The sequence below is a fragment of the Vicugna pacos genome, chromosome 9, assembly GCF_048564905.1.
Source record: "Vicugna pacos chromosome 9, VicPac4, whole genome shotgun sequence".
NCBI lineage: Eukaryota > Metazoa > Chordata > Mammalia > Artiodactyla > Camelidae > Vicugna > Vicugna pacos.
Window position 1 is genome coordinate 56,741,582 of NC_132995.1, and position 21,416 is coordinate 56,762,997.

The following is a 21,416-nucleotide window of genomic DNA, read 5'->3' on the forward strand; positions in this document are numbered from 1 at the left end:
TCACAGATAAACAAAAGCTAAAAGAATGCAGTATCACCAAACTAGCTTTACAACAAATGTTAAAGGAACTTCTCTAGTCATCAAACCATAACAAAAGAGAATAAAATGAAGAAAGAGAGAGAGAGAGAGAAAAGACCTATAAAAGATTGCTTTAGCATTTCATGGTCTTTTTGGGTTCCATATAAATTTTGGAATTGTTTGTTCTAGTTTTGTGAAAAATGTTGTGAGTACTTTGACAGGTGTTGCACTGGATCTGTAGACTGCTTTGGGTAGTACAGCCATTTTGATAATGTTTGATTCTTCCATTCCAAGAACACAAGAAATCTTTCCATTTCTTTGTATAATCTTCAATTTCCTTCATCAATGTTTTACAGTTTTCAGAGTATAGGTAACCTCCTTAGTTAAGTTTATTTCTAGGTATTTTTGGGTTTTTTGATGCAATGGAAATGTTTATACCAGTTATTCAATTCTGGTTTTTGAAGTGGAAAAAAAAAAGTGAGTGAAGGGCTGCAAATGGCAAAATATCCTTCTTTCTTATGGGTGAGTTGTACTCCATTACATATATATTCTGCATCTTCTTTATCCATTGATCTATTGATGTGCAATTATGATGCTTCCATATCTTGGCAATTATAAATAACGTTGCTGTTAATAGCTGGGTGTATGTATATTTCTGAATTAATTCTTATTCTGTGGTTAGCTTTATTCCTTTGATAACTATGCAAGTTTAAAAAACTAAAGCTCTAAACGTTCTTAGAAACAATGAACAGCACATATATGTAAATTTAAAAAAAGTGTAGTATATTGTGTTTATGTATTTATATGCAATACATTGTATATGTGCAGTCAAATTGTAACAATTCTACCTAATAAAACTGAAAAAATTAAAAAAAAAGAAAAAAAGAAGAAAAAAATTAAGTTTAAGTAGTGAGGCAATCAGAGATAAAAGAGAATCACAAAAAAATACAACAAAATTGAGTAGAAAAAAAGGAAAAGAGGAATGAGGAACCAGATGGAACAAACAGGAAAAAACTAGGACAAACAGAAAAGAATAGCAACAGTAGATTTTAATAAAACCATATTAACAGTTACACTGAATGTAAGTGGTCTAACACAAATTAAAAAGACTGTCAAAAAGGATGATTCAGCATATGCAAATCAATTAATGTGATATACCGCATCAACAAAAAAAGGACAAAAATCACATGATCATCAACAGATGCAGAGAAAGCATTTGATAAAATTCAACATCCATTCATGAGTAAAAACTTACCAAAATGCGTATAGAGGGAACATATCTCAACATAATAAAAGCTATTTTTGACAAATCCATAACCAATATAATACTTAATGGTGAAAAGTTGAAAGTCTTCCCGCTAAAATCTAGAACAAGATAAGGATGTACATTCTCACCACTTCTTTTCAACATAGTATTGGAAATCCTAGCCATAGCAATCAAGAAAAAGAAATAGAGATCCAAATGGAAGAGAAGAGGTAAAACTGTCACTATATGCGGACAAGATACTATATAATAGAAATCCCTATAGACTACACACAAAAACTACTAGAGCTGATAAACAAATTTAGTTAGGTAGCAGGATACAAGATTAACATACAGAAATCTGTTGCATTTCTTTACACTAACAATGAAATATCAGAAATGGAAAGTTTAAAAAATTCCTTTTAAAATCACATCAAAAAAATAAAATACTTAGGAATAAATATGACCAATGAGATGAAAGACTTACACACAGAGAACTATAAAGCAATGATTAAAGAATGAAGAATGATTTAAAGAAATGGAAAAATATCCCATGCTCTTAGATTGGAAGAATTAATATTGTTAAAATGCCCATACTCCTCAAAGCAATCTACAGATTTTATATGACTCCCATAAAATAACCTAGGACATTCTTCATAGAACTAGAACAAATAATCCTAAAATTTATATGGGAATCTCAAAAGACCCAGAATTGCCAAAGCAATACTGAAGAAAAAGAATGCGGCTGGAGGAATAACTCTCCCAGATTTCAGACAATACTAAAGAGCTACAATAATTAAAACAGTGTGGTACTGGCACAAAAACAGACATAAGGTTTAATGAAACAGAGTAGAGAGCCCAGAAATAAATCCACACACCTACAGTTAATTAATCTTCCACAAAGGAGGCAAGAATATACAATGGAGAAAAGACAATCTCTTCAGCAAGTGGTGCTGGGAAAGCTGGACAGCCACATGTGAATCAATGAACTTAGAACACTCCTTCACACCATACACAAAAATAAACTCAAAATGGCTCAAAGACTTCAACATAAGACAAGACACTGTAAAGCTCCTAGTAGAAAACATAGACAAAACATTCTCTGACATAAATCTTAGAAATGTTCTCCTAGGGCAGTCTACCCAGGCAATAGAAATAAGAGCAAAAATAAACAAATGGGACCTAATTAAACTTACAAGCTTTTGCACAGCAAGAGAAACCATAAACAAAACAAAACGACAACTTATGGAATGGGAGAAAATATTTGCAAATGATGCAACTGACTAGGGCTTTAATTCCAGAATATACAAACAGCTCACACAAGTTAATTAAAAAAAAAACAAACAACCCAATCCAAAAATGGGCAGAAGACCTAAACAAGCATTTCTCCAATGAAGACATATAGACGGCCAATAGGCACATGAAAAGATGCTCAATATCACTAATTACTAGAGAAATGCAAATCAAAACTACAATGAGGTGTCACCTCACTCCAGTCAGAATGGCCATCATTAAAATGTTCACAAATGATACATGCTGGAGAGCGTGTGGAGAAAAGGGAACCCTTCTACTCTGTTGGTGGGAATGTAGTTTGATGTAGCCATTATGGAAAACAGTATGGAGATTTTTTTAAAAAACTAAAAACAGAGCTACCATATGATACAGCAATCCCACTCCTGGGCATATATGTGGAAGAAATTCTTAATTCGAAAAGATACATGCACCCCAATGTTTATAGCAGCACTATTTACAATAGCCAAGACATGGAAACAATCTATATGTCCATTCAACAGATGACTTTATCCAGGACTGTACAGTACGTACGTACACACACACACACGCACACACACAGAATGGAATACTACTCAGCCATTAAAAAAGAAAATAATGCCATTCGCAGCAACATGGATGGACCTGGAGATCTTCATACTAAGTGAAGTAAGCCAGAAAGAGGGGGAAAAAAAATATGACATCACTTACATGTGGAATCTAAAAAAAGGACACAAATGTAGAAAACAAACTTATGGTTACTAGAGGGGAAGGATAAATTGTGAGTTTGAGATTAGTGGCTACTAACTACTATATATAAAATAAACAAGCTTCTACTTTATAGTACAGGGAACTATATTCAACATCTTGTAGTAACCTATAATGAAGAAGAATATGAAAAGAAATATATGTATATACATGTATGACTGAAACATTATGCTATACATCAAATATGACACAACATTGTAAACTGACTGTACTTCAATAAAAACATATATCTTCTTTAAAAAAATCAAACAGCATAATTCACATTATCAACGTATAAAGAAGAAACAGCATATAATCATCTAATTAAATGCCATAAAAACACTGGACAAGATTCAATATCCACTCCTGATTTTAAAAATCTTAGCAAATAGGAATAGAAAGGAACTTCTTCAAGATGACAGAGGACATCTACAAAAAACCTGTGGCTAACATTACGCTTATTGATGAAAGACTAAATGCTCTTCTCCTAAGATCAGGAATGAGGCAAGTATGTCCACTCTCAGCACTCGCATTTAACTTCGTACTTAGTGGAGGTTCTAGGCAATGTGATATGGCAAGAAAAAGAAAGAAAAGAACAATACAAACAAAACTGTTCTCTATGCAGAGAAATAAAACATTTCTGTTCACTGATGACATGATTGTTTACAAAGAAATTCCAAAAGTATGTATCAAAATTCACTTAAAAGTGACTAGAATTAACTAGTGAATTTATGATAACCTCAGGGTTTAAGGTCAAAACAAAAATCAATTGCACAGTGCACAACAATGTGAATGATGTTCTTCGTGATACTGAACCGTACACTTAAATATGAAAAATTTTAAGTTATGTGCAATTTACCACAATTTCTTAAAATGATAGTATCAGGAAAGTTATCTAGAGAAAAACAAAATATCTTGAGCCAGTTGAAAATTTTAAGTCTTTATTAGAATCAATTAAATCAATTGTATTTATATATACTGGCAATGTACAATTAGCAACTGAAATTTTAAAATACAATACCACTTAGCACCAAAAAAAAACATGAAATAGGTATAAATCCATCAAAATATGTATAGGAGCTGTAAAACCTACAACATCAATGAAGAAGATTAAAGGACTAAATAAATGGGAAGATATGTTCATGGACTGGAAGACTCAAAATTGTTAAGATATCAATTTTCCCTTATCTATAGACTCAATGTAATACCAATCAAAATCCCAGTAAGATGTTCTGTAGAAACCAGCAAACTGATTCTAAAATTTATATAGAAAAGAAAAATAGAATAGTCAAAAGAATTTTGTTTTGAAACAAAGTTGGAAAACACACAACTTGATTACAAGACCATAAAGACCATGATGACTTCACTTCCATAAAGCTATAATAATGAACACAGTGTGGTAACAGAAAAAGGACAAATGCACAGATCAACAAAACAGAGTCCAGAAGTAGACCCACGCTTGGTCAACTGATTTCATGTATCGTTAATTGATTTCAAGAAAGGTGCAAAGTCAATTAAATAGAGAAAAAATAGTCTTTTCAATAAATGGTGCTAGAATTCTTGGATATCCATATGGAAAGAAATGAAGCTCAACCTATACCTCACAGCATATAGAATTTAACTCAAAATGAATTATAGATTTATAAAGTATAGTAAAGTAAAACTGTAATACTTTCAGAGGAAAACAACAGAAATTTTTTGTGACCTTGGATTAGGCAGACATTTCTTAAATAAAATACCAAATGGACAAACTACAAAAGATGAAAACAATAAACTGTACTACTTCAAGATGTAACGACCTCAGTTCTTCAAGATACTTTTAATTCACTGCAAAGCCATAGACAGAAAATATTTGTAAATACATAGGTTATAAAACTCCTCTGCCCAGAATACACAAAACACTCTCAACAATCAGTGATAAGAAAACAAACCAAAAAAAATTTTACAGCAAAAGATTTGAACAATTAAAGAAGACATGAATGACAAATAAGCACATGAAAAGGTACTCAACGTGATTTGTCACTAGAGAAAAAGAAAATAAAACCACAATGAGATAATATTACATATCTATTAGAATAGCTAAAAATAATAAGGAAACTCTCAATACGGGTCATGATGGAAGGCAACTACTGGAAAAGAGTCTGGCAGGTTCTTCCAAAATTTACTTACTGTTTGATCCAGCAATCCTACTTCTAGATATTTACCCAAGAGAAATAAAATTTATGGTCCCACAGAATCCTACACTAAAATGTCTATAGCAGCTTTATTCATAATCTCCAAAACTAAAAACAGATTCACTGGTGAATGGATAAACTGTGTTATAGCCACACAATGGAATACCATACAGCAGTAAAAAAGGAATGAATTACTAAATACATGGATAAATCTGAAATGCATTGTGCTACATGAAAAAAGCCAATATTCCCAACTGCAGGGACAAAAAACAGATTAGTAGTTACCAGAGGCTGGCAGTATGGGGTGAGATGATCATAAGATGGTAAAAGGGAATTTTCTAAGATGACAGAATTCTATATTTTGATTGTGCTGGTGGTTACTAGACTGCATGTACTGTCAAAACTTACAGAAGTATATACTACAGTGGGTGAATTTTACTCTATGTAATAAGTAAAATCTCAACAACCCTGAACAAAAAAAATCCCATCAATTTACAATGATTTTATTCATATAAGCTAGGTCAGAGACTCTCAAAGTATAGAACTATAGTTTCCAAAATCACCTTTAACAAGGAGTACTTGATAAAAAACATAAATAATGGTCTCTACTTTAAACCAACTGAGTAACAGTCCTATGAATAGGGCTTGGAATCTTCATTTTTATAAAACACACTATGTGATCTTGATACACACTGAAGTTTGAAAACTTCTTTGCCAGAGTATAAATATTTTCTTTTATTTTATTAAATGGGAACTGAAGTGTCCTGACAACAGAAAGATAGGCTGGAGATGTAATCAAAGTACATAGTAAAGTCTGACAGTAAAATTACACATTAAGATACAATATTATTTATCTAGTATTATAGATTAATGCCATTATCTTCAAACATATTTCTTCTAAAAAAATAATAGTACATGGGTATCTCACTCTTTGTAGACAAAAGCACACAAAGATAGATGAAATATTTAAATATAAGCATATACAATCATAAAAATCCAAAAGAAAAGTAGGAATTTTTGTTTTGTAATAATTTATACATAGGGAAGGCTTTCTAAGGACCAAAATCTAGAAGCCATAAATGGAAAAGCAATCCTAAAAGTGACTATTTTAAAGTTAAACTTCAAAAAAAAAAAAAAAACTGAAGACAACATTAAAATCTATCTTTAATACCTATAAACAAAAGATGAATTTTCTTAAATTTACAAAGAGCTCTTACAATCATTTAGACCAAGAAACCAATTAAATATAAGGGCAAAGTAGTTTCTCAGAAAACAAAAAGGAAATGACTATAACCTCTTCCTTTAGTTTCTCTTTCTCATACTCTCCAACCCCATCCTTTAACTCATCTGAGTAGTAAAAAGGAGTTTCCCACACCCACTTCCCCATCACTGTGCGTCTCAAGTATTGTCTTTGAGTATCACACCAAGATTTCCAGAAAGGAGAATCCAGAGTTGTTGTTTTGTTTTTTCAATTCATAGCAATAAACTGCATTCAATTTCCAAAAAGGCATTTTTATTAATTTTTAGACTTATGAAAGATCCACACTCATTCTTACTGATTCATTTCTTAATTCCAATCTTATTAATTTATTTTCTCCCTTTGTTTCAAACATGTAATTAATTACAATGGCAAAATCCTGGAGAAGGATCACTCCTACAAAGGAGATGTGCATATAATGCTAGAATCTGTGATGAATTTGTTTTATTGAGATTCTCAAAATGGAAAAATCATTATTCCCAAGGAACAGAGCCCTATCTGAAGATCTAGTTATTTCAGCAAACCTGTAGATTAGTTCAATATCAGACAATTAAAAAAGATGACATGCTAGAGGGGAGGGTATAGCTCAGTGGTAGAGTGTGTGCTTAGCATGCATGAGGTCCTGGGTTCAATCCCCAGTACCTCCATTAAAGATAAATAAATCTGAAAAAAAAAAAAAAAACACAAAACCTAATTACCTACCCCCTCCGGAAAACATAAAATAAAATAAAAAGTAAAAAGATGACATGCTGCTAGGGAAATCTTTCATTTTACTAAGGTTCATTCACAACCTTTTCCCCACAAACAATATATTACTTGATTTTGCTCACCTCCTCTCCTGAAAGGTAATATGCTGCAAGTAGGCCTCCGATAAATCGAATATTGACTTCGAAAACAGACACCTCTGAATTCTGTGAAAACATATTGAAAATATTCACATATACATAAAGCTGTAGAGGTTTCAAAAATCTTCAATAGTTCCTTTGTTCCTCACAAACACACTGAGAATTTTTTTTCCACTTTCTAAGTCTTCATTTCTCATGCAACTGCAATCTCACCTCTCATTTGTTAACATTATTGAAACTCCTCTATTAGTCACCACAGCTTCCTAACTGCCAAAACCAATGGGCCATTTTCATGTGCCTCACTGTGAAATTATCAAGCTATTTAATGCTGTTGACAATTCTCCCTCATGAAAGCCTCTGTTTCTTAAATTCTGGAATGGTGCTCTCCCTTACTGGTCCTTTTTTTTCTGTTCTAATCACTACACTGTAATGTCTATTTTCACTTCTAGCTCTCTTCATGAATTTTCAGTATTTTTCTGGATATAACTATATCAGTGTTAAAGGAGGTACCAAAAAATAATGTTAGATGATGGGCTTTTCAATTAATAATGCTAAAAAGACTGACTTGTAGGTAAGAAATCAATTTGGATAGTCATTTCATATTATATATATATTTATGAAATCCAAATGATTTAGAAGTACATATAGCAAAATTGCAATAAAAAGTAGAATAAATGTGACAATCTCTATACTTCTTGGAGAAAGCTTCTTTGTAAGCATAAAATCAACAGCATTGGTAACAAATGATGAGAGGCTTGAATTTCCCCACAATAGAAATTACTTATAAGAAAAAACCATGAACAAAATTAAAAGGCAAACAACATACAGAAGGAAATTTGCCACAAATATAGCAGTATTTATAACTTTACCACATAGTCTATAGGTTTGCATTTAGATATGGATTAAAGATATTGCTAAGAAAGACTCTAATACATGGAAAGAAAAATAGTGGCAAAGAACTGACCAAAGAATCTAAAGAATATACAAAACTGACTAATAAATACCATTTATAATTAATTTTTAAATAAAAATTAAACAGAACTTATATATTACCCTGAAGTCTTTCCAACTTTCATAGGCAGAAGACATCATTTGCTAACACAAGCATAATTCCCTAATGTAAAATTTTCACAATACAATGTAATTTTTTAATAACATAGCTGTCATCCCACCATGTTCTGGTGGCTGGAATAGACTGCAAGTGGTTTATATTACTTCACATATTCCCAGTATATAGTACACTGCAGGGTACACAATAGACATTTCACTAAACATAGAGAGGAAGGGAAAGAGGGAGAGAGGGCCTCTCTTTCTCACTCACTAGAACAATAATACCTTCTAATCAGTTTCCCTGACTTCATACCCTCCTCCCAGCACTCCATTTATTCAGCACCATACAGCCTACAGTGGTGATGAACATTTTCAATCTTAAGTCAGCTTAGGTCACTACTCTGTGCAAACCCTTACCATGACTTCTGGTGACACTCAAAGTAAAATGACTTATAAGACCCAACATAATCAGGTTCCTCACAACCTCTCTGACATCATCATCTTCCAATATTCCTTTTACTCACTTTATTGTTACCAAATGGGTCTACATACAGTTCAAGAATTGTCAAACTCACTTCTGCATCAGTCTTTATACTTTACCTGCAGATCTCCAAGCAAATTTCACTTAGAAAGTTTTTCTGACCACACCATATAAAACAGTGAAGAAATCCTCATCACTAATATCACTTACACTGTATTATTTCCCCAATTAATACTTATCATCATCTGAATACTATGTAATTATTTGTAAAATTTACACCTTCCCTCATAAAAGACAGAAATTAAAAGAAGTCCTAGAGGGAGAAAAGGGAGAGTATGAAGCAGAGGCACTATTCTCAGGAGTAACGACTGAGAATCTTCCTGAACTGATGAAAGCAAAAGTCTTTAGGCTGATAAAACACTGAGTCCTTTAAGGAATAATCTAAATACAAATACATGGTAATGGAATTCCAGAACAACAAAGCAAAAAAAAAAAAAAAGGAATATTAAAACAAGAGGAAAAAGATTATCTTTTAAAATTAAACTGACAGCATACTTCTCAACATAACAGAAACAGGAAGACAATGGAACTGTATCTTTAAAAGATTAAGAGAAAATAATCAACCTCTAACTCTATACTGAGCTATAATACCTATTAGGAGAGAACTTGGTTCTCCCGATATCCACATGGCTTTCCTTAGGTTTCTTCTCAAAAATGTCACCATAACAAGAGTCCTTCAGTAGCCACTGGACATAAAACAGCAATCTCTCACCAACACTTACTCCAATTCTACTTACTCTTCTTTGAGAGTGAGCACATATCACTATCTGACATGCTATACAGAACTTGAATATATAGTTATGATTTTTTTCCTAAAACTAGAATATAGACTAGAATAAATTGGAGATAAGTGTTTTTTTTTTTCATTTCTATATCCATAGATCTAGAACTATGTCATGGAGAAGGAACTCAATAAACATAGTAATTTATTTATTCACTCATTATTTAATAGGGAAGTTTCAAATATAAGTCGAGACCAACTAGACAACAATTACCAATAAGACAAGAGAGAGAGAAGCTAAATTAAAGCATTCTAAGATTCTTATGTTTCTCAGAAGGATAGAGAAATTGGTTAATTTTAAACTTTGGTAAGTATACATATTAAAATTTTAATGGTAACCCCAAAATAAGTGGAAATGGAAAGTATAAAGTCAAACTAATAGAGGGAAAAAGAGATCTAAACTAAAAACTAGTAGAGGAAAACAGACATGAGTAATTTAATCCAAAACAAGGAAGACAGAAAATAAAAGCAAATGAAAAGTACAATAATAATATAGGCAGCAAAACAATGATGGAAGAGCCAACTCTAAAAATATATTATCATACTAAATGTTAACATTTCAGACTTAACAGTTAAAAGACTCCAAGACTAGACAAAAATAACAAAATCTAAGTACACACTATAGGTAAAATATACAGCTAACATATATGACACAGAAAGGTTAAAAGTAAAAGAGTGGAAAATGACTGTGCTGATTATTAAGCCATTTTTTTCTCAGCTTCAAATCCATCCTTCTACAGTTTACTTTGGTACACTGACATTGGAACTCCTCAAATGCATTTCTCATTTCCCTTATCGGCCCTGCCAAAAGGAGGTTCTACAAAGATAATACAAGGCTGAAGGAAGAAGGAACTTACTCCTTCCAGTTTGCCTTTAGCTTCTGACAGTATCAAAGCAGCCGTGGTTTTTCACCGTGACAGTGGCAGTTAGTTCCAGGTTACAGTTCCCCTGCCACATACACGTTCCCCAAATCAGCCTCCTTATGCCCCTTACAGATACCAAGCTCTAGCTGGGTACCCCCTCCTCAAAGGTCTAAGTCCCGGTTCTGAAATAGCCTGAGGCCCAAGCTACTGAATTTTAATGATCTCACCCTCTTCCCATTATTCGTACAGATCCAGGCATGGCAGTTGTTTACTGCAGTTACTACCTCTTGGAATACCACAGTGTTCTCTTTTTGTCTTGTCAGTTCCCCATTAATTGGTCAGCAATTCTAAACATTAAATCCTCTAATTTAAAAAACTGTACAGTTCCAGTTCTTGATTGAGCCAACTGATACAATGATATACCAACAAATTATTAAGCATAATAAAGATGCCATGTTAACAGGAGTGAGATTCACAAATGCCAATTCTCTCCAAATTAATCTATAAACTGCATGCAATCTTCATCAAAATCTCAACATCGTCTTCCAAAACTTACAAGAACAAAGAACTGAGAATTGCTAAGATAATTTCCTAGTAGAACGAGATCAAATATCAAGATTCAGATATAGCTGTCAAGCTTCTTGTAAAAATAATGTAGTTAAGACTACAGTAAATATCTAGACTACTAAAATACTGATGCAGGGATAAAGAGAAAAGCCAGTAGAAAAGAACAGACTCATATAACTAATATATGACTAATGTGGCATGTATAAATAGCAGGGAAATAAATGTGCTAGGATCAGTTGACAGTTGCTATCTCACCCTACCTACAAAATCAACTACATAAGGATTAAAGACTTAAATGCAAAAGTAGAACTTTAAAATGTTCAGAATTAAATATAGGAATACATTTTCATGATCTTGGAGAAAGAATTTCTTAAATAAGATACAAAAAGCATAATCTATAAGGGCTACATAACTATACAGGAAAAAAGAATTACATTTCTCAGCCTCCTTTTACAGTAAGGCGAGGCCATATGAGTACAATCCACTCAATGATATACAAGCAAAAATGGAGTAACCAACTTCTGGACATCACATATCTTTTCTCTGTACCTTCCTCCTTTCTGCAACTAGGAAGGTTTACCCACCTTGTCTTGAGGAATCATCTTGTATCATGAGGTTGAAGCTTTATACTGAAGCTCACAGAGCAATAAGACAAAGGAACCTAGGTCCTTGGTCATGGAGGAACTACCCAAACCAGCCCTAAACTGCTTATACCTGCACTTGATTTGCATGAAAGAGAAATAAACATCTATCTTATTTAAGCTATTTTACACTAGGTTTTCTGCCATTCAGAGCCAAACTTAAACCTAACTGATTAAAAAAAATTGTTCTAATTGAAATATGTCCAAAATGCTAAAATAACATAAAGGAAAGTGATCAGTTTTTGTCTAATTAGCATGAGGAAAGGCATCAGAGAAGAAATAATTATGGATTTAAATCACAATTTAAATGATGCAGAGTCTGCCAAAGACAAAAACACATAAACAAGTGGCTTCTCACTACAGTCAGAAGGAATGTTAAATACAAATATCATGAAAGGTGATTATGAATATGACAAAGAAGTGCACACATCTTTTAGGTGAAGACTGGTAATAATGAAAATAACTGCTATCATTTACTGAATACTTAATATGTACCAGATTATCCCAAATAATTCTCACAATACTGCAATAGGATTATAATTTTAATGACAGATTTAGAAGGAATAAGTAGCATGTAAGTTTCCCAAGCAGCACTGAAATGTAGCTGCGCTGGGCTTCGAACCTAAGCAGTACCAGTTAAAACTATGCCAAAATGCTGGAAGGATGAGCACAGGCCTAAATATGAAGGCTCATCAAAGATGCGCCAAATCATCACATCTTCAAAAAATAATAAAATACTTATTATTTAAAAGGTAATTGATGGTTTCCTGATATTTCGAGTTCAATGTGTGTGGTTTTTTTTTCTCCTAACTCTTAACACATTTAACACCTTGCATTAAATGATAAGGGCAAGAAAAGTAAAAAGAAAATGGTGAAAAGGATGCATATTTTATATAAAAATTAAACAAGAGACAATCCCGAAAGAAGAAAGGGGACTTAGAATTTCCTTAAACTGCTAGTATAATGATCAAAACTATGGTAAGACTGTGCCTTTTCACACTCAATCAAATACATTATCAATTGTATACTTACCACACTGAAATCAAGGTTGTTTTCAATCCATTTTTGCCCATCTCGGAACTCATCATGAAGTCCCATGATATAAAGTGTATCCAAAGCATCTACAATAGTAGCACCCATTTGTGAACTTCCTAAATTGGAAAAGGAAAAACTGTCATTAAAAAGATGTCCTTCATATAAGACCTATTTTAATTTCTCATATATAAAAAGTAAATCAAAGTAGGAATGTAAGGATGAAAAAGAATATCCAACGTGGTTCACTTTTCCATAATAGATAATATACGTTGTTTAAAACATTTTCCTAAAGATGACACATTGCTAACTAATAAAAAGATAAAGGAAAACTAAATTAAAATTCTCCTTAGTTTTCTTCCTGGTCAGAATATGAGATATCTATCTACTTAACTGAGGTAGATTAAAAAAAAAAGATTAGTTTATGAAAGGGGGAGGGTGGTAACCATGCTCTTTTGGTTCAAATTAATAGAAAGGGCAAAAAAAAAATACACTTTAAATAATAATATTAGTGTAACAAGGCTATATTATAAATCATGGTAGAATATAAACTATAATTTAATACTTAACAACCAAAAAGCCAGGTGAAGCACATTGAGTATATTGAAAGTCATTAAATAAAATATGAGTAGAGAAAATCAAAATAGTAAGATCTACCCATCTTCAAGAAAGATATCATCTTGATCTTATAGAAAATGCTTCAGGGAGCAAGGAACTACTTCAACAAAGCTAGCCCAATTGATAGCAAAACCAGTTACTGTAAACACAAGAAAAGAGAACAGCTAGCAGCTAACAAGAACAGCTAGCAGCTAACAAGAAAAGAGAAATACTAGCAAAACAAATCTAGTAGTGTAGTAACAATAACAGGGAGCAGCTGGGTCCTCCCTAACCCCAGAAATGCAATTATTACTTCTACCTTCTGAGAATGAAAATCACCCACACAGCTTATTGTCTACATCTACATGACTTGACTATTACATTGTCTTCATCAACATGAGTTTACTGTTCTAGGAAACTCTTGCTCAGAGAGAAATGCTGCAAAATAAACTACTGTTCATTCCAGGAAATACTTGGGAAGATCCATCAACTTTTTAACACAAAGTATCATACGATGGTTAAGACTCTAAGACTCTAAACCCTTTCCTTCTAAATTATCCGTTTCGCAATCCTAAAATGTTGTATCACGATCCTTACCCGATTATATCCAAGCTATAATCAATCATAACCCCCCAGTTGAAAGGCCCACGTTAAACTAGACTTAAAATCTCAACACATATCTCAGCTTTGTCCTTCCCATCTGAAGGCTTACTAGGGCTCTGGTGAGGCAGTGATCTCCCTTACCACGGTAAGCATTACACTCAGCTTTGTCTTATCAAAAAGTTATCTTGGTGATATTTCAGAAGTTGGCATTCGACACTCCTTAGTTCACATTTTCTATTTCCTAGTCCTTCTTTTCTTTCCTTTCTAATTTCACTCCTTTTTCTCCTGAGTAAATACTGTTTTCTTGTTCTGGTTTACAGCTATACAAATTTGTTCTTATAATGGTTCTCCTTAACTTAAATCATATTTTCTTATCCATGTGTTTCTAATAATTTCTTTAACTTATCAAGCAGTGTATATGCTCACTAACAAGACAAATACACCACCCTCTGATAATTCCTTGGTTTTCTCCCCACTCAGTTCCCTTCATGTTGGTATTAACTAGAATATTTGTTCTGTGTTATTACAGACACTTTTCTTTTGCTTTTCTTGGTCCTCAGCTTTTTATTAAGATAACAAAAATTCTATCAAGCCATTTAATCAACCATATATCCATATCTCTTGCATAAAAACATTTGAATATGTATCTCTTTTTATTTTAGTATTTTGTCCACAATAATTATCATGCTTATTTTAAATCCATAAGAGCAACTGTTTTTGTTATTTCAATTTTTATATGTACTGATGCTCAGTTCTCTAGTTATTTAGTCCTATAAGTTCATGTTTCTCTAAGGTGCTGACTACTGTGAAATGGAAAAAAGGCCTGACCCACATATTTGTACCAATTCTGGTTTTCCAAAAGGAAGAAATTTGTGCCATGAGCTTAAACAGTACAAGGAAGAGAAAGGCAAAACTGAAATTAATCACTATGACTGTTTACCTAGACAACTCCAGATCTCAACTGGAAAAAAATTAAAAGTCTAAAACTACTTTGGGTCAAATAAGAATTAAAATGACACTACAGAACATTTAAAACATTAATAAACATTTATTATGAGAACATGGGAATCAATTAAACCAGTTCTCAGAGAAAACCTTGTAACTCGAAAATTTGATACTGCTTAGTAAGAACAAATGAAAACAACTACATTCTGAACATTCTACTGAGGAAGTAAGAAAAAGAATGACAAACTTGAGTAACAAAGTAGAAGAATCAGAAAAGCTAAACGCAGAAACTGATGAATTAGAAATAAAGGGGGACCTAATCAAATGTACAAGCTTTTGCACAGCAAAGGAAACCGTAAACAAAAAAGACAACCTATGGACAATGAGAAAATATCTGCGACTTCCGGAAGATGGTGGAGTAGAAGGACGCTCATAAGTCACCCTCTCCCGCAAATACACCAAGACTCACATCTACAGACTCACTCAGCCAACCAGAGCACCTGCGGAACTCCAACAGATCATCGCCCTCTTCAAAAGATAAAGACACCAAAAATCTGGCAGGAGAAAAGGAAAAAAGAAAGAACAAAAGGCAAAGCAGCGCGGGACAGGTCCCACGGGGAGGGAGCGACAAAGGAGGACTGGCACTCCCCTCGCCAACTGAGAGGCCAGCGGGACGGAGGGGGAGCCTCCAAGGCTCGGGTCTGTACAGAGCAGCCCTTGTCTGACAGAACTAAGTTAAGGGCACACAGAGCGTCCCCCCGACACCCAGCCTGAGACACCGGCCGGCAGCGGCGGGCAGGGCCAGGCTGCGTAAGCCGGGCGGAGGACTGGGGCGGCTGCACGGAGGCAGCCCCCGGGAACTGCAAGGGGCTGGGCGCCGTGGCTGTGGGTGTACAGGACAGAACAACCTGGGCCCTCCATAAAACAGCAAGGTTGATGTGCTCTCGGAGGAAGGGTGCATACCACCATCTCTGAAAACCCGCGGAAACTTTTCAGGGGAAGAGAGGCGGGGCCCAGGCACAGCCGCCATATTCTCCTGCGCTGAGCACGCAGGCGGGGGCAGGGAATGGGGCGAAACCTGCATCCGCACCGAAGGGCTTAGCAGCCTCAAAGGCCAGACTGAGACGGGCCTACAGCCCAGGGCAGATAGGATCCTTTCATCCTAGTCCCTCAGAGAACTTGCTCCACAAAGACAAACAAGGAGCTGGGTCTTGGCTCGGGGCAGGGACGAGGCTGTCCCTTGGTCTTCCCCGAGCCCACCCGCGGAGCGCGACCAGAGCGGAGCACCGGCCAGGGCGGAGCACGCAGCCGCACAGAGCAGCGGAGCTACCGGCGGCGCAGGCAAGGGGAGAGCGGCCCCCCGCCGGTGGGGCAGTAACACAGCCCCTGACCAAGGTCCTGGGAGGGGGCACGACCCGCCCTCCTACCTGGCCAGTCTGCAACATCTGACTGCGGCATCCGGAGGGGCAGTGACCTGCCCGCTCACAGCAGAGGAGAGCTGCACCTGACCCTGTTAGGAGGAGGCGCGGCTTGCCGACAGGTGCTGGGAGCAGCACAGAAGAAGGCGCCAACGGAGGGCCTCTGAAAACAAGCTGAGCTTCCAAAACAGGACGAAGACAGAAAGACTTCATATTAAAAGCACACAGACTCCAGGAGAACACCGACAACCCCCTTTTTTTTTTTTTAATCTGTTTTTTCCTGTTCTATTTTCTATTACTCTCTTAATTTTTACTTCTTAATTCATTTCTATTTCTCTTGGGTTTTGATGTCCTGTTATTGATTAGACACAGGTTTCAAATACATCTATTCATCTCCCCACCCCTTTTCTTTTTTTTTCTTTTTTTTTTAAGGGTTTAAAAGGACGTCTCAACCCGATTACTACTCTGCTTCAACTCGCTCTTCTATTATTCATTATATACTGTTTTCAAACTCTCTTTCTCCCTTCTTTTAAAAATCTTTATTTTTTTCTTTTTTTCCCCTAAGTTCTATTCCTAAATAGGCATTAGATAGATAAAATCCTTAAGATCCAAAATAGACAACTGATACTCCATAAACCACAGTGCCAGAGAGGTATGAGCAAGATAAAGAAGCAGAGAAACCTTTCCCAATTAAAAGAACAAGAGGAATCCCCTGTAAGAGAGATCAATGAAATAGACATCGATAGCCTACTAGATCAAGATTTCAAAAAAGGAGTGATCAAATTGCTGAAGGAATTAAAAGAGATAGTGTTTAGAGATATAAAATATGTCAAAAATGAAATTGAAGCTATAAAGAAGAGCCAAGTAGAATGGGTAAACTCATTGAAAGCTATGAGGAATGATCTAATAGCTGTGCAAAGCCGACTAGATAACGCAGAGGAACGAATTAGTGATCTAGAAGACAGGGCAATAGAAAGCACCCATTCAGAAGAACTACAAGATAAGTAAATAAAAAATAATGAAAATAGCATAAGGGACCTATGGGATAATATAAAGCGTCCCAATCTTCGCATAATAGGGGTCCCAGAAGGGGAAGAAGGATCAAAGGGGATTGAAAAGGTTTTTGAAGAAATCATGACTGAAAACTTCCCAAACTTAAAGAAGGAATCAGATATCCAAGTACAGGAAGCTCAAAGGGTCCCAAACAGGAAGAACCCAAATAGACCCACACCAAGACATATCATAATCAAGATGGCCAGAGTCAAGGATAAAGAAATGATTCTAAAGGCAGCAAGAGAAAAGCAAAGAATGAATTACAAGGGAACCCCCATAAGGCTCTCAGCTGATTTCTCTACACAAACACTACAGGCCAGAAGGGAGTGGCAAGATATATTCAAAGCCCTGAATGAGAAAAAGATGCAACCTAGGATACTTTATCCAGCAAGGCTATCCTTTAGGATAGAAGGAGAAATAAAGAGTTTCACAGACAAAAAAAAGCTGCAGGAGTTTAGCAACACTAAACCCATGCTAAAAGAAATATTGAAAGGGCTATTCTAAATAGAAAAGCAGCAGGATGCTACAGAAATGAGAAACTCACAACTGGAAAGGTGATAACTCATGAATTACAAATAAACAAAACATACAAATCGCTGAGAGTGGGAGAGGGAGGCAGGGAAATATAGAATATATTTTATTCTTTCTTTTTTAAATTTTTTTAACAGTAGGATGGGTTTGAGATCATGTTACTATCAGTTTAATAAAAACAGTTATAGTAATGGGTTAATAGATTTACAAAAAAGGGTAACCACAAGTCAAAAATTTACAAGGGAGTCACAAAAATTAAATAAAATCCATGATAATACAAAGGAAAATTACCAAACCACAAAAGGAAGAAGAAAGGAACAAAGAGGATATACCAATTCAACTGCAAAGATAAGTTCAAAATGGCAATAAACACACATCTATCATTAATTACTGTAAATGGTAATGGACTAAATGCTCCAGTCAAAAGACATAGAGTGGCAGACAGGATAATAAAGCAAGAACCTTCAATATGCTGCCTACAAGAGACCCACTTTAGGGAGAAGGACACATAGATTGAGAGTGAAAGGATGGAAAAGGATATTCCATGCAAATAGAAAAGCCAAAAAAGCAGGTGTTGCAGTACTCATTTCAGACAAAATAGACTTTAAAACAAAGGCCATAAAGAAAGATAAAGAAGGACATTTTATAATGATTAAAGGAGTGATACAAGATGAAGATATTACACTCGTTAATATATATGCACCCAATATAGGAGCACCTAAGTACATACAAGAATTACTAACAGAGATAAAGGGGGATATTGATGGGAATACAATCATAGTTGGAGATTTTAACACTGCATTAACATCACTAGACAGATCTTCCAGACAGAAAATAAACAAGGCAACAGAGAAATTAAATACTATAATAGAAAAACTAGATTTGGTGGATATTTTCAGAGCATTACACCCCCCAAAAATAGGATATACATTCTTTTCAAGTGCACATGGAACATTTTCCAGGATCGACCATGTACTTGGGCACAAAAGAAACCTCAACAATTTTAAGAAGATAGAAATTATCTCAAGCATCTTTACTGACCACAATGCCATGAAACTGGAAATCAACAACAGAGAAACAAAGGAGAAAAAAAGAAAAGCATGGAGATTAAACAATATGTTATTGAAAAAACAATGGATCAATGAGGAAATCAAGGCTGAAATTAAAAAATACCTTGAGACAAATGATAATGAAAGCACAACCACTCAAAACCTATGGGACACAGTAAAGGCAGTGCTAAGAGGGAAGTTTATAGCGATACAGGCCTTCCTCAGAAAAAAAGAACAATCTCAAATAAACAAGTTAACCCACCATCTGAATCAATTAGAAAAAGAAGAACAAAAAGCCCCAAAAAGCAGCAGAAGGAAGGAAATAATAAAGATCAGAGAGGAATTAAATACAATAGAGATTAACAAGACCATAGAAAAAAATCAACCAAACCAAAAGCTGGTTTTTTGAAAAAGTAAATAAAATCGACAAACCTCTGGCCAAACTCACAAAGAAGAAAAAAGAGAGAGCACAAATTAGCAAAATAAGAAAGGAAAATGGAGAAATTACAACAAACAAAATAGAAATACAGAATATCATACGAGAATATTATGAAAAACTATATGGAACCAAACTGGATAACCTAGAGGAGATGGACAAGTTTCTGGAAACATACTGTCCACCAAAACTGAATCAAGAAGAAACTGAACACTTGAACAATCCGATCACTAGAAAGGAAATAGAAATAGCAATTAAAAACCTCCCTACAAATAAAAGTCCAGGACCGGACGGCTTCACCGGGGAATTCTACCAAACATACAAAGAAGAACTCATACCAGTCCTTCTCAAACTCTTCCAGACGATTGAAAAGGAGGGAATACTCCCAAACTCATTCTATGAAGCCACCATCACCCTGATACCAAAACCAGGCAAAGACACAACAAAAAAAGAGAATTATAGGCCAATATCACTGATGAACATAGACGCCAAAATCCTCCCCAAAATTTTAGCAAATAGAATCCAACAACACATAAAAAAGATTACACATCATGACCAAGTGGGGTTCATCCCAGGGACACAAGGCTGGTTCAACATACGCAAATCAATCAATGTAATACATCACATCAACAAGAGAAAGGACAAAAACCACATGATCATCTCAATCGATGCAGAAAAAGCATTTCATAAAATTCAACATCCATTTATGATAAAAACCCTCGCCAAAGTGGGTATAGAGGGAACATATCTCAACATAATAAAAGCTATATATGACAAACCTACAGCCAGCACAGTACTCAACGGTGAAAAACTCAAAAGCTTCCCACTAAAATCTGGGACAAGACAAGGATGCCCACTATCACCCCTCCTATTCAACATAGTCCTGGAAGTCCTAGCCACAGCAGTTAGGCAAGAGAAAGAAATAAAAGGGATCCAAATTGGAAAAGAAGAGGTAAAAGTGTCATTATATGCTGACGACATGTTACTATATATAGAAAACCCTAAAAAGTCCACACAAAAGCTACTAGAGCTGATCGAAGAATTCAGCAAGGTAGCAGGTTACAAAATTAACGTTCAAAAATCAGTTGCCTTTCTTTACACTAATGATAAATCAACAGAAAAAGAAAGTAAAGAAACAATCCCCTTTAAAATAGCACCCAAAGTAATAAAATATCTGGGAATAAATCTAACCAAGGAGGTGAAAGAATTATACACAGAAAACTATAAACCATTGATGAAGGAAATTAAAGAAGACTTTAAAAAATGGAAAGATATTCCATGCTCTTGGATTGGAAGAATCAATATTGTTAAAATGGTCACACTGCCCAAGGCAATCTACAGATTTAATGCAATTCCTATCCAATTACCTAGGGCATATTTCACAGAACTAGAACAAATCATAATAAAATTTATATGGAACCATCAAAGACCTAGAATTGCTAAAGCATTACTGAAGAGAAAGAAAGAGGCTGGAGGAATAACTCTCCCAGACTTCAGGCAATACTATAGAGCTACAGTCATCAAGACAGCATGGTATTGGTACCAAAACAGACATATGGACCAATGGAACAGAATAGAGACCCAGAAATGAACCCACAAACTTTTGGTCAACTCATCTTCGACAAAGGAGGCAAGAATATACAATGGAATAAAGACAGTCTCTTCTGCAAATGGTGTTGGGAAAACTGGACAGCAGCATGTAAAACAGTGAAGCTAGAACACTCCCTTACACCATATACAAAAATCAACTCAAAA

At 34.9% G+C, this 21,416-nt stretch overlaps 1 protein-coding gene across 3 annotated transcripts in view; it reads right to left on the reverse strand.

Annotated features, from left to right (window-relative positions):
• Window positions 1–21,416, reverse strand: part of MAN1A2 (mannosidase alpha class 1A member 2) — a 161,620-nt gene that overhangs the window by 86,853 nt on the left and 53,351 nt on the right. For all 3 annotated transcript variants that reach the window (XM_072967920.1, XM_072967918.1, XM_072967919.1), the window contains exons 4-5: window positions 13,030–13,148; window positions 7,540–7,620 (exon numbers count right to left, since the gene is read on the reverse strand). In XM_072967920.1, the coding sequence (XP_072824021.1) occupies window positions 7,540–7,620; window positions 13,030–13,148 (200 nt within the window). The remainder of the gene's footprint in view (window positions 1–7,539; window positions 7,621–13,029; window positions 13,149–21,416) is intronic.